Source organism: Heliangelus exortis, chromosome 6, assembly GCF_036169615.1.
Source record: "Heliangelus exortis chromosome 6, bHelExo1.hap1, whole genome shotgun sequence".
NCBI classification, from domain to species: Eukaryota; Metazoa; Chordata; class Aves; order Apodiformes; family Trochilidae; genus Heliangelus; species Heliangelus exortis.
This window is the reverse complement of record NC_092427.1, coordinates 164,889-182,855: the sequence shown is the minus strand read 5'-3', so window position 1 is coordinate 182,855 and position 17,967 is coordinate 164,889. Positions and strand designations below refer to the sequence as shown.

At 37.1% G+C, this 17,967-nt stretch overlaps 1 protein-coding gene across 19 annotated transcripts in view; it reads right to left on the bottom strand.

Annotated features, from left to right (window-relative positions):
• BAZ2B (bromodomain adjacent to zinc finger domain 2B) overlaps positions 1 to 17,967 on the bottom strand; it is a 109,621-nt gene that overhangs the window by 54,446 nt on the left and 37,208 nt on the right. For 18 of the 19 annotated variants that reach the window (XM_071746302.1, XM_071746301.1, XM_071746306.1 and 15 more), the window contains one exon: positions 2,065 to 2,220. In XM_071746302.1, the coding sequence (XP_071602403.1) occupies positions 2,065 to 2,218 (154 nt within the window). In that variant the 5' untranslated portion in view covers positions 2,219 to 2,220. Of the gene's footprint in view, positions 1 to 2,064; positions 2,221 to 12,319; positions 12,454 to 17,967 lie in introns of those variants that run through there. The other variant, XM_071746288.1, reaches the window with a different exon arrangement.

Sequence of the window (17,967 nt, the reverse complement as noted above, 5' to 3'; positions counted from 1 at the left end):
AACGCATAGATTAAGATGCCTTCACCTTCTTTTAGCAAAAATAGTTGTTCATTCCTAAACAATTATTTTATTAGATGATAGAGAGTGAATTTTTTAATGTGAAGATAATTCAATTGTCCAGTTGTGACAGAAAGACTGTCAAAATTGTTTTCTTAAAAAACAGAAGTGAACAGCATCTCTGCTTAGGAACAGACTAGGGTACTAGTCTACCTCGACTACAGAATACCTTGTAAATTCAAGAACATTTTGATTCAAAGAAATTGCCATTCCATCCACACGTCATTCATGAGCAAATATTCTTAGACTGGTTGACACAATAAACACATCTGTGAAGCCTCTCTAGGACAGTGTATACCTTTTCAGAGTGGATGCAACAGTAACCATAGTGTACTGTGTCAGGCAGAGAAATGGATCTACTCATAAATAGCTGATGGGACAGAACTGATAGTAAACTACATTCCAGCTTGTTTTCAGGCATACAAAGTGTCCATGAGAAAAAAAGATACTGTCTGAAAAATCAGATGCAGCCAGGGAAAGGATATACAAAACTAAAAGGAAACAACAGATCAATAGTGGGAATTGCTACCAGTCTTTTGTAACTATTAGCTATGAAATGACACTCTTCAAAATAAAAATCAAGAATAAGGTTTTAAAAACTACTAAGGAAAAGGACTACATGTATTTTCTAATGAAGAAACCGACAGTTTAGTATTATTACATTGTTCATATTACATTATTCATATTATTAATATTACATTATTCATATCCTTTACACTTACTGTACTTTAATGGACAAAATATATATCCTACATATACACACAGGAGACACAAAATTACATGCTGTATTATCTACAAAGACACCAAGAAAAGTTAAATGAGTCACACAAATCCTCAGTCTGGGGCTGTACACTTTTATCCATATGCAAATGAATTCCTACTCTATTCTGTGAACCACCACAGAACCATCTCACATGTCATGGGCTAACAAACACAGGCACAAAAGTCATGTGCAGTTGAATTCCCAGTTGGGTACTGAAAAATAAAACATGCAATTACTTGTTCTGGATCAGTTTCGGTTAGAAATTTTTCACACTGATTTTAGAGTAATTAAAAGAAATAGTTGAGATGTAATTCTAGGTATGCAGACATTCTGGTTTCTATTTTGCTTCCCTAGGGAACTGCAAATGAACAAGTGCAGGCTGCAGCAGGGCACTCGGAATCTTCTGGTTCTATTATATCAGGGCAGAGGAGTTTTTTGGTTTGGAGAAAACACACTCACTCACTCTACTGCAAGAGGTTAAGTTTGTTCTGAAAATAGTGTGTTACCATACACTTAAGCTGAAAAAACTTCCTATTTACTGCGTATCTTGTAAGAATCTTGTAGGTAGTACTCAGGATAACAAAGAGACCATGTCTGATCTGTTCTCCAAAGTGAAGAGAGAAACAGGAGAGAAGATATATTTACCATTTCTTGTTCTGATGATGACATATCCATCATCCAGTTAAATATTTGTTTCATTCACAAAAATGGAATTCTTTAAGGAAATCCTCCATGTAAGTTTCTGATTCAAGCCAAGAGCCTTCAATCTAGTCAAGACAATCTAAGACTGACATTTTGAAATTCAACTTCTCAGTCTCAAGTTCCTTTAGAAGAAACTATTCTTCCAGACACAGAAATATAGTAGAGGTTGGTCTTGAATGCTGAGAACAGGATGAAAATTCAAGAAGCCTATTATTAGTTCTTAACCTGAAGGGGACACAGACTGTGCTAGGTAAGTCTTTAATTTGATCCTCACTTCTAAAGCAGCTTCGCAAACTACAAATTTCTATCACGTTTGAAAGAAGCAATTTTAAATTAATTTTCTTCCTTCGATAAACAAATACTATGTAAAGTGCATTCACAGGATATGAATGTTGCGTAGCAAAAAAAAAACCAAACAAACCCCAAACATTTTTCTTCGATGCATCTGTGCAACCTAATAATATTTGACTTGTAATAATAATTACAAGTGTTGGCAAACACTAAACCACTAAAACCACAATATATGATTGTGTCATTTTTACCGGATGTGTTGAGTGTGGAACCCAGTGATGCAGCTCCAGCAGAAAGGCCACCTTTTGGTACTGCTGCAGCTACAGACGGCGCAGAAGAGGCTGGAGTTGAAGCAGCTGCAGTAGAGGAGACCGACGATGACGTTAACCGCTCTCCAGACTCCATATCTGCAAGAGAGAAGATAAATATCTGTCTTCTATGGCAGGAAATGAAATCACAACTACAGCACTACAGAAGTGCTGACCACATCTCATGATCTGCACTCAATTCTTGAGTCGCTCTTACGAGACCTTCACACAGCAGGTACATCACACAAACAGCAGCATTCATCAGGGGAATCCAGCACAACTGCCACAGTGAGGGAATCAGGCAGCGCTCTTAACAACTCTGCCATATCTCACCTTGAACGCCAGAGTCTAAGTTGGGACCACAACCCACACCCTCTGCTCAGGAGCTCCATTCTGGCTCTAGCTGGAACTTTCAGCCCTCACCTGAGTGAGGTCACAGATCCACAGCCTGGCCTGTGCCCGTATCTCCTGGATCATCCCTTGACCTCCTCTCTCATCTCATGTTACATCTTTCCTCCAGGCCTCCATCAGCTCCTGCCCTCTGCTACCCCAGATCAGACTGCTGGATGGCATCTGGGCCCAATATGTCCCTGTAATGTGCCTGGGCCCTGTGCCAAGCACAGTGTGCAGGCCCTGTGGGGCTGTGCATTGCCTGTGACACCTTCCACTGCCAGCTCTTCCTTCCTTGCAGAGCAGTCCTGCTCTTGCTGCTCCCTGACACAGTCCATCCAGCCTTAAAGAACCTCTAATGCATGCTAAAGAGTCTATATCACGTCTCTTAATTTAGGGAAAGGTCCAGCAATTATCGTGAGATATTATATGTAAGAACTCCTGTACATTGTTTTTTTTTCTCTCCTGGTGGGCTTGTAATATGCAAGAAGGCATTTTTATTTATGCTATGAATTGCTCAAATCAAAAGTTACCAGACTTATTTCACCAAACAAGCACGTACATTTTAAGAAAAAAATCACAGTAAAATTATTAAAAATACTACTTGTGAAGAAGCAGCTTCTCTAGTATTTAAAAACTGCAAGCAAGCACATGATGTCAAGCTCAGAGGCAGCACAGTGAAAAGACTGACTCAATCTGCAGTCAACAGTGAGTCAGGATCAGAGTGTAATCAAGGTTGGGAAACCTTTTCAGAGTCCCTTTATTATTACAAAAAAAGGGATACTAAGCACAGTTAACTTGGAAGAGGGAAACTCCCAAGAAACTGATTCCTGTCCTGGAGCCTCCTCCAGATACAGAGGTGACACCTTTCCCGCTTGGATCTATCCCTGGAAACTGAGGAGACCAAGTATGAGCCCAAGTCTATGCTACTAAGTCTACCACTGCTATAAAATTGCACTCCCAGTCCTTGTGCAACAGAATGACAAGTAGACAAGAGAGACAGTCCCTTCCAAGTACTATTTTAGATGTGCTAAGCAGTACTTCTGATCCAAAGTTATTTTAAAAGAGTGACTTCCCATTTGGAAAGCCAGCTCAATGCTGTTATCTGCTTCTCCAGAACGACGCAGTATTCTTGATTCCTCTCAGTAAAAATGAATCTTGAAAAGCCGAAAGGAAATACAAAAGTCACAGAGAAATGCACAAAATATCCAGACGACACACTGTGCCCATTTTAACTAAATGATTCATTCTTTATCACTAATAATTTTTATATGCAGCAAATTCTATTCTACATACTGGATAAAGTCTCTAGATTTTGCAAGCTAGCAGAGCAATGGGTACTACCTTTCCAAGTGAAAATCCTAACAAGAAAACTACAGCACAGCATACAGTACTGCCTACTCTTTACACAAACAGCAAACACTCTGCAGAGAAAACAGAGAACACTGAAAGACTTTATTTCTTTTCTTTAATCCTTTTATCCCAGTTCATCACACATGATTTTCATGCATACGGAAGAAAATCTTTTCTGCAGATACAGGAAAGTCAATTACTTACACAGATCTGGTATGACAAAGTATCCACCACTACACTGAATATATGCAGGCTCCAGAATAATAGTAGAAATCACAAAAACTATTTCCTTAAAAAAATTTACCATGGCAATATTATTAAACATTTTAAATTTTTAATTCATAGAATCACAGGATAGTTTAGGATACGAAAGGACCTTACAGATCATCTACTTTCAACCCTCCTTGTCACAGGCAGGACTCCTAAATACATACTTTTCTCCAACTAACATTTTCTATCCACAGTTAAAGAACACAACATTGATTTTTAGTAATCTGTCAATATAATTCAGATGAATTGCTACCCAGTGGAAGGAGGCCACTGGAAAACACTGCACAACTGCAGACTTTAAATGTTATATGATGCTTATTAAATTTTATAATTATTCCTAAGAATAAATAATACAAATCCCTTTCATAAGGGATTACAATTCAAGCCTGTATCTAAAGATTTAAGTCTGTAGCATTTGCAAACCATGTGCATTATTTCACACTACAAGAAAAATTTACTATCTTTAGTATATACAGAGAGAACAACAGACATAAACAAATACAACAAAGTACATTTTTTAGACATTATGAATGACTGAACTGAGGTGAGGCCAAGCAGCAGCCACTGTACATAAACATACACAAAATCTGTTGTATTTTGGTGTTCACTGTTCTAAGTATGGCCACAGTGAATTTACCGTATCTACTGATGGTGTAAGGGAAAATAGAAACATATCATAATGGTATTGTTACGGTTATCATTCATAAAAGGGAAGGTACATTTAATCTTTCATGCACTGCATTCAAAACTCAGGATTGAAACTTTCCATTTTTCTTGTGCTTCCTGACAAAGGCATCCAGAACTCTCAAATAAACCCAAACAACCAAAAATCAAAAACCTGTCATGCTGTGTGTAATAGTAGAGCATAAAAATAAATCTTTACCATCTAATGTATTTTGTAAAAAAGCACAAATAAGAGTCATCTATAAGCAATCCTCATTTCTGTCATAAACGGGAAGATACCCTGGTAAATCAATGACTATTAAACACAGAAATGTAAATCTAGTTACCCTTGCAAGCTTTTAACCAACGTAAGCCATCTGTTTGCAATGGTAATACAGCATCAAATAAGAACAGAGAAAAAGTAATAACCTGCCCTTCTAAAGCTCCTCTTCCTTCCTCCCCATTGGTTTCAGTTTGAGTGGGTTGGGGGATGTTTTGGGGAGAGCTACATTTTCAACCTTTAATTTAGCTGCTTGCTTAATAGAAAAACTTAGTAGAAGGAAAGTCATTATAGAAAACTGAAATATTGGTATATCTGAATTATTTTTAAGTGATGAAATTATATTCTTTTCCTAGAGATATATATATACTTTTGCTTTCAAACTAAGTCAACCCTTAATTATGTTTAGTTAATTACTCTAACCGCAGCAGATGGCTGAGTCCAAAAGAGATAATCCCCAAAATAGTCATTACTCAGGATCAGCAATAATTACACTATAGACCTAATGTGTTCTGTGACTAAAAAAGTCCATACCAGTTACAGCATAATCCATAATTTTTTAACTTCAAGTATAAATTAGACACTTGTTCCATTTTAGTGCATTTTGCTAGTCAACACTTATGATCAACTCCCCTGATTGCTTTTTTAAATTCTCCTATTTGTAAGAGAAATTGAATGAATAAAACTAGAAAGGGGAAAAATACAAAAACCAACCAGCAAAAAGCCCAACAACAACAACAAAAAAAGCACAACAAACAAACAAAAACAAAACTAAACAAACCCAAAAAAACCCATCACAAAAACAAACAAAACCCCAAGAAACAACAGCCAACAACTTTTTTTTTTTTCAGGTGTAATGATTTGTGCCAGTTGCTCTCAACGGTTTGCCCAAACTTCAGCTACTTCCCTGAATTTTCCATGTTGAATAATAACCATTAGTGCAACTGAACCCAATGAAAACAGAACACAATCTCTCATTAGAAGTAAATAAGATTAAGGGAATTATGTGCAGCTTTACACAAGGAAAATGTTATATTACTATATATTATATTATATTTTATATATATACACATATATATACGATATATATATAAAATAATGTATATTATTATATATATATTATATATATAAAGGAAAATAATTACTATTGAATAACAAAACCAAGAGAGTTTTACTAAAGGAAACAAATACTTCCCACATTTAACTAGGTGAAGTTTCTCTTAGCTAAATTACCTATAACTCCGCGTTCAAAACCTTTGCTGAAATGTATATGAAAATAAAAAAAAATTACTATTGTTCTTACACAGGTATTAACAAATCCATGGGACATCACCATGGATATAACAGTATTCTGTCAACATTACTTGTGATGTTTGAATACTAGAAAGTGAAAAATGAGCAGACTTACCTCCAACTTGGAGTTTAACCTCTACACTCCCACACAGTGCTTCATTATTTCAATGATTATCTCTAACATTCATTTCATTTTATAAAGTAACATTTAAGAATTAATTCTTCTCCTCTGAAGTGGGACAGAGCCCAAGAAGGTCCATGCACAGAGGTGGTGGAGGGACCCAGCTGGCCCAGGCACCGAGGGGTTCTGCACCACCGTGTCACAAAGGCCTCACAACCAAGGGGTAAGTGTAAAAGCAGTGGTGTGCCAGAAAAGAGACAGAACAAACTACTGCCCTGATGAAAACCCCACAGAGAAGGAATTCGGTGCAGTTCAGTACAGACAAGCCATGGAGACAGCAGGCTCCCAGTGACAATCCCTGTCCTGGAGACAAGGTCTGGGCACAGACCTTCCTACACATAGGCTACTACTGCTACATTGTTTAAAGCATCCAATTTCTTAACTAAAATAAAAGTGTCAATATAATTAATGAGATTCACTTTACACGTTTCAAAAGCTGTATTATCCTTACATGCCAGGTTAGGTACTAAATATTTCAAGTTTTGCAGAACTTCACTGTATGTCACTTTCAATAATTTAATCTCAGCACTTTACATAAAACTCTATGGAAAAAAGCCACCTCTATAAAACTTACTTTAGTAAATCAACAGCAAGGTTGGCTTGTATTTCATAGGCATCATACCAACTACAAAGAGACTTCTCTTTTCTCATACACATCATATCACAATTCTACCAATGCTTAACAGCCTTTACCCACATATGGTGACTTACTCAATCCACTTTAAAGCAGATCCAAGTTGTAAGTTTGACACAACTGAGTCAGGACTGGCCTGCCAAAAGTGGAACCTGTACCACCTATTATTTGTAGGCATTTTCAGGTATTCAAAAGCTCCAGACCTTGGATCATCTCCACGGCCTCCTCTGGACCTGCTCCAATAGCTTCATGTCCTTCTTGTGCTCAGGGCTCCAGAACTGAAGACATAACTCCAGGTAGGGTCCCATGAGAGTGGATTAGAGGAGAATCACATCCCTTAACCTCCTGGTTACACTGCTGGTGATGCAGCCCAGGACACAGTTGGCCTTCAGGGCTGCCAACACATACGAGCAGCTCACACTGACCTTCTCATCACCCAACACCCTCAACTCTTTTTCCTCAGAGCTGCTCCCAACACATTCTTCAAACCTGTAATTGTGCTTGGGATTGCTACCACCCAGGACCTTGCACTAGGCTTTGTTGAACTTAGTTTCAGTTTAGCCACTCTATCCTACACCTTCTCCTGTGGTTCAAAAGCTAGATCTCATCTTCACAAGCTCAAAACCCAGGCTTAGCTTCAATCACAGGTACCAACACAGCCTGAGAAAAAATTTACAGAGGAAGTGCCCTGCCAGACGTTGGATGGCAAAAAGCTGCCACAGGCTTGTCTGGGAATTGTTAAAATTCAAGAGTGTTGTAATTCATACTTGTGCCAAACACTCTGGTTAGTGCTTCCACAACTGAACCTTGCCCTTCTTTACTGAAGAATGATAAAAAGCACTAGAGCAAAGGCTAACTTTGTGAAACCTTATCTATCTGCTCTAAGATACATGTACAAAAACCTCAGGAAAACCTCACTACAAGCAAAGTATTTTGCTCACCTGCATTCTTTTATTTCTTGTTGGGAAAAAAATGCACTAGAAAACAAGCAGGCAGAGAAAATGTCAATCCAAACATTTGAACTTTAAAAGCATAAGCTAAGTGACAGACAAATTTTGGGAAGAACTAATCACAAACCGGGATATCAGTTTGTATGAACTCCACACAAGTCCACACTCGGTGCCCATGAGCACCGAGAATGAGCTCATGGGCTCTCCCATATATATTTTTCCAAGAATTAATATGCAAAGAAAATAACTCCTTTACATTGCAGTCCTAAACTTACAGACTACCATAATACTTCATGTACTCCAACAAGAAGGGACAAGGATGCGACTCAAACTCTTTCATAAGAAATGGTCTACAGTCCGCATTAACTGCTACTTTTTTAAAATTTTATTTCAGATTTTTCATCCTAACAATTTCAGATACTATTTTACTCTATTAAAACTGCTAAAACTAAAACAACCAGCATACTCAGATGACAAATGGGGTCTTGGATATACCAACAGAGTTCCAGAAAAGCATTCAGGAGAAGCAACTCTTCTAAATCTGTACTTGTACCAGACTCAGACTTAGCACATTTTATTTTAGAGCAACACCAAACTTCAGTCTCATTAGTCTAACATTACTACTGTTCAAAATAAAAAAGCCAAACATCTAGACTGTACATTCAGTCCTCCAATGCCTGCAAAGACTAGTTTTAGACTTCTTAACCGCCGTATGGGTTATCAACCTCTCATGCCAAAGTGAGTTTCGGCACCTCGACTAAAAAACTCTTAACTAAGAAATGCTAGCTCCTCATTTGAACTCTTAAACCACACTGTGGTGTCACCCAGCAGGAATGCAAGGGTTCTCACTAATAGTCTGAGGCAGCAAGGCCGAGACACAGATAAATGGTTTCCACATTTTCTTGTTCTTCCACTCACATAGTTTTTTGGAAACCCAGAACCAGTTCTAGAAGGAAGTATTCCGTGCTATACTACCCACTGATTCAAGTCAGCTTCATCATTGGCATGCATCATTTCCAAAATACCTTTCTTAGGTTATTTGTTTTAAGACATTATGATCTTTAAAACAACTAAGACATTTATGCAAAGCTAAATAAAATCCAATAAAATAAAACAAAAAAACCCACGCAAAGAGTCCACTGAGGTTTACCTAAACAGAATAACTAGAATGAACAGTAACAGGGATTTTAAGACATAAAGAAATAAAATCAAGCCTCAACAGAAGCCACAGCAGGCATTGCCACATCAGAGGACTATCCTTGCTGACTCCATTCACAATACTATTCACAAGGAGATGCAAATATGACAACTCCATGTTATTTACACACTTGAAGGAAGTGGTTAGACATAAAAAACCTGACTGATTGCATTTTTATTTCCACATACTGAAGAGAAAGAAGGTTAATAAAGCATCCACGATTCCATCTACAAAAACAAAAGTACGTGTCCAAATATGTATGTAAAATTCAGGTGCTCTAATAAAGCCACACAACAGAAAATACACTTTCCTACATTACCAGAGAATACTAGTTAAAATATGTAAGTGTATTTTTGCTGTATCAGACATTGTTTTCTTGGCAAAGCTTCATGATCATTTAAAAATTAACAAAGATATACAGTATTCCCCTAAACAATGCATTCAGAATTTAAAGGCACTCTGGCAAAGGCAAACTGGTACATACATCATGGCTGCATTTGAGTAAGAGATGAACCTGTAGTTCTTTTGCAGGGTGGGAGAGAAGGAAGCCTAGGCAGCCCCAACTGCTTCCACACTGTACTGAATTCAACAGGATGGCAACAAGAAGTGCAGTGGGAAGGGATATAGCTGCACCCTGGATTAGGATGTGCCCTTCCCTCTGTAGGGAGCAGCTGTGTCCCTGGCACTTCCCTCTCCCTGTGAGACACAGACCTGAAAGGCAGCCCAGGAACCAGTAGCTCCAGCAGCACCCATCAGGGCTGTCCCTCCTGTTTTATAGGAATCTAGTTCTGTGAAGGAAGCTCAGCTGAAGCTTTAAGCCAACAAGTTCAGCTGTGAGGCACCAAGCTTTGAGATTAAGATCCTCATATAGAGACAAGAGTATGCAAAAGAGACTAAAAACAGCAAGGGAAAAGTTTTTTAAAAAACAGGATCACAGAATATCAGGAAAAACTGTCCAGGGGTACAAGAAGCCAGCTGTCAATATTGAGCATTATTATAACTTATTTAGGACATTAGGTTATATAAAATTATACCTAGTAACAGGAGCAATTCAGTATTTTGTTATAAAAATTTAATGGAAACTTGTTTTGTAGGATGGATTAATACAGAGCAGCATTCCAGGTAACAGCCTTTTAAAACAAATAGCCAGTGTTTAAGGGAACTGAAAGGAGGCAGCACGCATAAGGTATTTAAGGCTATCCTATGAAACCTTTATTTTGCAGTTAATGCTCTCAGTATGAAGGGGTCATAGTTCCACAGAGAATGATGACTTGGCACTCATTCCTCAGTAACCCTCAGAACATACAGGCAAGTGTTTTCGGGGGAATGAACAGTGCCAATCAACAGTTCAAATACCAGGTCCTCACCACTACTTAAGAGAAGCCCTGTAACAAATTAATGTAGGGTGAATCCCTCTTCTTTTCTTCCCAATGGCATTTTTCCTACCTCATTCCCTTCAACAGACCTGTACCTACACGCTCCAGCCACTCTATTGTCCACACCCTTTTCTCTATATGCAACTCATGTGAACTAATAGGTCAAGCATGTCCAAAAATCTCTTCCTACCCCAAGCTGGATGAACACCATCTCTGTACCTCACCTATTTTTCTATTGGTATGAAAACTAACATATTTCTCGTTTATGCTGTCTACTTTACAAGGTTTCGAATATTTAATATTTATTACTATACAAGTATTTGAATTGGCTATTGAATTCAGAAAAAAAATAAATTTAAACTATTATGAAAATACACATTTCTTTTAACAGTATTGCAATTTTTCTCCAGATTTCATTTTCAGTTCCAGTATCTGTCAACATAGTGGATACCTCCTGTTACTACAAGAAAATATATATAAATTTACTTCCATAGTCAGATACAATAACAGAAAAAGTGAGTATTTTGAAGAGCCAAAATGATTTTGGTTAGTATCTCATTGCAGGTTTTATTATGTACTGTTAAATAGCTTACCAAAAAAAAAAAAAAAAAGTCTTGTAGTCTAGAAGGAAGGTCCTTAGTACCAAGAGCACAACCTTATTTTAATATTAATATGAATTTATATTGGAACTTTATACCTAGACTTGTCACCTTTCTAAAATTTCATGGAATAACCAAGCACGTGGACTGGTGCTCTCTTATATAGAGAGTAATGCTCAGTAATGCTGATCACAGTACATACAATGCTACTGTAAATTCTGTGACATTTATTCTCACTAGTGCAAGACAGTACCAACCTTAAAAAAAAAAAAAACAAAAAAAAAAAAACAAAAAAAACCCGAAAAAACCTTTGTAGACTCATTTAACAGAGCACAGGAAGACAAAAAAATGCACTGCACTCACAATTTTATAATACGAAATCTGTTAGACTGATACTCTGAAGAACAAAATAAAACTGGACCTGTGCACTGACTGACAGCTGTCACACCCATCTAAGTCCTCATTGACAAAAGCTAAGAAATTACTTGAAAATAAAACATCAACTATAATGTAGAAGGAGCACAACATTTCCTATACAAAAGAATAGCTGACAAAAAGGTTTTTTTATTTGAAAATTCTGCAAGTGATAAAAGTAAGCTATGGAATACCAATACTTCAGAATGTACATGAAACACGTGCATTTTATGTCACTGTATTTGTCCAATGGGTATTCATTAGAATTTTCCTTAAAGTTAATACTAGTTGTCTAACACCTAATAGACTTCAGTGTGGTTTTTTTTTTTTAAATCTCATGCAAACCAGATATAGTTGCTCATTGCTACTATCAGGAGGTAAGCACCACCAAAAAAAATCAGTTGTCTATCTTACAATATCAAAAAATTACAAGTTGCAACTCTATATATTCTTTCTTCAATCGACATAACATTTCAAACTATTAACCTGGAGAAGAAGGAGGGAGGGAGTAAGGGAGGAAGGGGAGAGGGAAGGAAGGACAGAGAAAAGCACAGAACATTTGGCATTACAGAAGAACAGAGAACATTAACTGCTTACTGTGGAGTGGTTTAATCAGGAAGTAGCCATTATCCTGTCGCTACAGAGCAATGACAGCACTCCAAAACAACAAGCCGTGGGTTTGGCGTTGTGTTGTTGTTTTGGGATTTTTTTTCAGCTAAGGACGAAGAAAAACCTCATGCGATCGTGCCTGAGCTGTGCTGAGCCCAAAGGTCGCCAGATGTCTGCTGCCAAAAGCTACCCTGAAAACGAAATGCAGGCAAGCGTTTACAAAGCTGTGTTTGACGAAGCATCTAAAATCTACCACAACCTCTCTCCGTGTTACACACAAAACATGGCTGTCTTATTCAGAGATTAGCAATTATTGTAATGAGATACTGTCGGAGAGGGTCAAACAGTACTTCCTGCAGTTTACACATCTTGATTTCCTGGTAAACAAGCCGGGAGGCAGGTGGAGCACTCCTACCGCGGGTAAACACGCCCGGACACGGCCAACAGCAGCCCGGAGAGGGATGCACTTCTAACAAAATGCCCATCTCTGTTGTAGTTACTGGCGGCAACAAGGTAACAGGAAACACAAAGATAATTGTACCATAAAGGAAACTGATCCCTTTTTTTAAGCCAAGCCCAAGAAAAACGTTTTATGTTCTTTTAAAAGATGCTTATGTACACACAGTCCCTTCTCTTGAACAAAACTGCTCACAAAGTTCTTTTAGTATGAGAGAGCTATGATATGATAACCTGAATCAATCAAAACTGAGAAAAAACAACGCTAATCACGGTGTTCAGAATTCAGGCATCAATCTCCATATAAAGCACCAATAACCTACTAACAATATTCCAAAATAATAAATATTAACAAACACAGTTTTAAAAGAACAACCTCAAATGCTTTTTTTAAAAAACTGCCTAACACTTTTGCTCCTCAAATAATTAATTAATATACGGACTAAATACATGGCAGTGACCTAGTGAGAAAAACTAGTTGTTTCCTACCTATAATGTAAGTTTCAACAAGCTCCAGTTTAAAAATCAGATTTTCACAGTGGAACTGAAAAGAGCCCTAGGCTACTACAGAAATTAAAAGGAAAACAAGAAAGAGCAACCACCCCAAAACAAAAAAGTTTAAAAAAAAAACAAAAAAAACAAAAAAAAAAACAAAAAACAAACCCACACAAAACAAGAACAACTCCCCACCAAAATCCTTGACCAACAGAAGAAAAAGCTCACTATCCCTAAGCAACTAGAATAAAGTACCTGGTCCACTGACAGAATTTCTTTGACAGATAAATACAGTCAACACACAACAGGTCGATGCTTGATGCAAGAGGAACGGCAACAGCACCCTAGAACAGCACAAGGGCTTGAACTTTACCATGCAGTAAGGTACAAAATTATTTGCATACTAGAAAAAATATGCAAGGAGAGTTTTGTGTATCAATCAATTCTCCCTCTCAGAAACACTACAGCATGAAAAAAGATAACCTAGTGAACACACAAAGTAACATGCCTGCAGAACCACATCAAGATCAAGAAATGAACAAAAGGAAGCTATGAGACAAAAACAAACACAGAAAGAATTACTAGAAAGATCATGAAATATAAGAGGGTGATATCCATATCAGCAAACCCTGCTACTTGAAGATGCAGCTTGCAGCAATGAAGGAGTTACTCTGCCATCACAAACTCCCAAGCAAGGTAGGATACATTAACAAAAGGCATCTCTGCAACCAAAACATCACCCAATGCAGGACTTTTGCAAGCTATGCTTGTTTTAGATATAATCGGTATAGTCACAATTTCCTAATCAATCACTTGCACTCAAGTCATTCCCTTGAGTAAAACCACATCAAAAAAACATCAGCATTTAATCCAGTTTTATATCACCAGAAATTTTACCAAAAAAGCAGTATTGTCAAAGAATATAGAGTGATTCTGAAGAACACAATAAAAATACAGGCTACCAAATGAGATAAGTGTTCTTCAAAGATAAGGAGTACCAGCAGAACTTTTTGCAGTAGCCTTAAAATAGTTTTTTTAAGAAATGTGAATAGTATGTAATAAACAAAGTTTGGAAATAGTATTACTGCAAACAAGTTCTCACAGAAAGATTTCAGAGACCGTGATCTGGGTATTACTCTTCATTCCAGAAATCTGCATGCTACAATACACCCACAATGAATTAGAATCTTGTATGGCTTAGGGAGGATCAGGTATAATACATGTTCTCGCAACAGGTTAAAATACTAGCTCATAAATGATGGTTTTTTATAAAATAATTTAAACCCATATTGCTCATAATGTAAAAAAAGACTGTGGAAAAAACTATTTTGCATTGAGACAGAAATGAAGGAGAGGGAAACAAAAATATTACATTGAAAACAGCCAAATGGAAGGTCCACACATTCTGAACACCAGGCTGGATTAGGCCCTAACCCACTAACAGTCTGTGCAAGGTGTTAAAAAGCAGGGATTTGTTTTCTAACAGTACAACCACTACAGAAGCTACTGAACTACAACCCAGTACCCCCATATTAGTGAGCAAGTGAATAGAAATAATGCTTCAGCAACTGACATTCTCAGACAGAAATTCAGGCTACTGAAATACAGGTGTCCAGCACCTCAGTTACATTTAAAAATTGTTTATAAAACAGGCCTAATAATATGCTAACAGGATACTGCAACATACAACAGCACAAATCATTACTAATGCTCTATCTTAAAAAATGCATCACCACCTACCCTCAGAGAATAGCACAGTGCCAGCCTGTAGAGCACAACTAAACAGCTACCATCTTTCTGGGAGGTTTTTTTTAAAAAACGAGTATCTCTTCCTCTGTAGGAAATTCCAGCTCTAAATACGGAGCTACAAATACAGGTGTATATATACTGTTTAGCCTTGTGTGCTATTCTTTCTGCCAAAGACATTTCAAAACACTAGGAATCGTACCATTATAGACTGTAAGAATCATTTAGAGATGAACCTATCTAGAACTACCTGAATCGTTCAGGTAGGTCCATTAAAAAAAAGGAAAAAAGAAAGGAAAAAAAAAGTTTTGATTTAAAACTTCAGTTTATCTTCATTGTATCCTGTGATAAATAAATACAAATGCAGTTAGTTAAGCCATGAATGTTGCTTACACTCACCTGAGAAAAACATGTTAATCTCTGTGCAACCTCTAGTGAATGCCAACAAAGCCAGAGACTGTTGTTTTGATTCATACCTGAATGCAAATACCAAAACTGCTGTGAGAAATACCAATTACTTCACAGCAGAAACATTTGCTTAAGATAAACATTTGTGATTATAAACCCAATACCTAAATCTAGCATCATCCGTGACTACAGCCTGCAGCAATGGTTTTGAAGAGTAGGAACTCCCTGCAGTCATCTCCGTAGTGCATTAAATCAATAAATTTGTTTCTAAAGGTTTCACATGCAATATTAGCCTATCTTTTGCTTCTAGCAATTTTAGCTGGAATCTTTTGACCCAAGATGCATGGGCAAATAAAGACAAGACTAAAGGACAATCCATTACTTACAGAAATAATTCTCTGGGGTGGGACACCAGAACTTCTACATCATCCTTTTACTCAAGAAAAATTAACAAGTTAATAAAAGCGTCCTCCAACTAAACTACAAAAGATGGGGGTGTGGGGAGATGGACATACCAAGCAATGAACTGTTCTCATACTCAGCCTGTGCCCAAAGTCTCAACCACCTGAGAGCCCTTCACACAACAGCATACCAAAGCAAGTCCTATTTGTGCCTCTGTAAGCTAGATTCTGATAACATTCATAAGCCTTAATGTAATTTTCCCCACCTACACTACTGCACAGAGAACATTCTTGGGTTTCACAGTTAAAAAGCGTAACGCCGGATCTTGAAATTGGTCTCCATGTTTGAAAACATTAAAATGCAGCAAGACACACATTATCTCATTTCAATTAGTTTCTTGCCATCAAAAAACCCTAAACCAACCCATCTTTACAACCCATCAGCTGATGCTACATAAAATCTGCATCTTTATGCTGGTTCTAGGCCTACAAAAGCAAAAGGCGAGAGGCCCCCTTTCCCACGGGGAAAAAAGAGGCAGCAATCTCCTCTTTGTTTTACCTCCTCCATATTCTGGTGGCATATATTGGTCACATTGCTCACAATTTAGCTTCATTTTAAAGACCCTTTGGCCCTCACTGAATTATTACCAAACACATGGACACTTCATCTATCAATTTGATCCTTAAAATAGCATCTTGGAATTGGAATAAACACAGTAGCCACTACAGAACTATCACTCAGAAAGAGCAAGCCATATTCTACTATTATTAAACACACCTCTAGCAAAACCCCAGTTAGAAAGGCTTGGGAAAGTCAGTCAAATAAAACCCCACAAAACTAGTTTGTTCTTTACGTTACTACAGTGCCTAAAATAATTCTTCATGCTGGCTCATTACCTAGAACTAATCACAAAACTATTCAAAATCCCAGATTACCCTTAATTTAGTAGCTTTTCACACATTTGCTACTAGATTTTTACACCAATAAGCTTATATATAGAATAAATTTTGAAAGAGCACAGAAAATGCCTGAATTAAATAATTTTAGTGCATTTTATTTTTCCTGCCTCGCAGCCTTCTCTTTTGTTCCCTCTCATTTTGAATACTGTGTTCATCAAAAGGTCTTAATACCAAATAAACAGTAGTTTTAACTAGCAACTTAGATTCAAAACAAAAAAAAACCCCACACCACTCTCTTAGGGAAATTACTGTCCTATGTACCAAAACATGTAATTTCATAATAAAAGTTGAGGTGCCTTACAACAAGCTGTTTCTCAATATCTTTCAGTATATTCTATTAAAACTTAAGAGTGATTCAAGTTTGATGAGATTTGAGACTGAGGTGATGTTCTACATATGTTACTGTCAGCCATTTAAAAAAATAAAGAGACCAATATTCTGAAATTTTCATTTTTGAAATGATAAATTCAACTGTTATTTAGTCAAACCGAAGGTTTTGGGGAACAGATGACACAGGTAGCAAACATGCCAAAGAAATGCACAGAGAAGGAGGGTAAAACTGCTAGTTTATATTAAAATAACCATGAATTTAGCATTTTATTGGAAAATAGAAGTATAAAAGTATTTTGAACACATACAGATTTTTCAGAACATTTAAAATATGAGAACAACTATAAATATATATTCTTTAGCTATCATCATAATATACACATACACAGACCCTCTGAGAATACAATATTCATTTTGCTGCAGAAGAACAGACATTGCATAACAATGAGATTTGCTAATGAAATCAGCCATCAACCTGGAATACATATGTATTAAACCAAGACCTCAGTGTCATTTTCTTTTTGCATCGTTTGTTCTTTCTCTCATTTTTCCTCGACCTTCCAGTATCTTGTCCTCTTCCTGGTTTCACTGCTTCAAGTACAGTACCACTGAAAAAATTTTGTTAATATTGTATGTGCAGCACTTTTTATTTTACAAAATCTATTTCTCTATTTATTGCTAAACATAGATTCTAATTGCAGGGGCTCCATCAGCATTGCTAACATAGGCTTGAAAGAAAAATCAATGGGTGCTAAGGAGACAAAGGAGTTTTATCTCCCTTTAAACCAGCAGTAATGTCTCTTGGAACAAATCATGCCTTCACACCCATTAATACAAGAA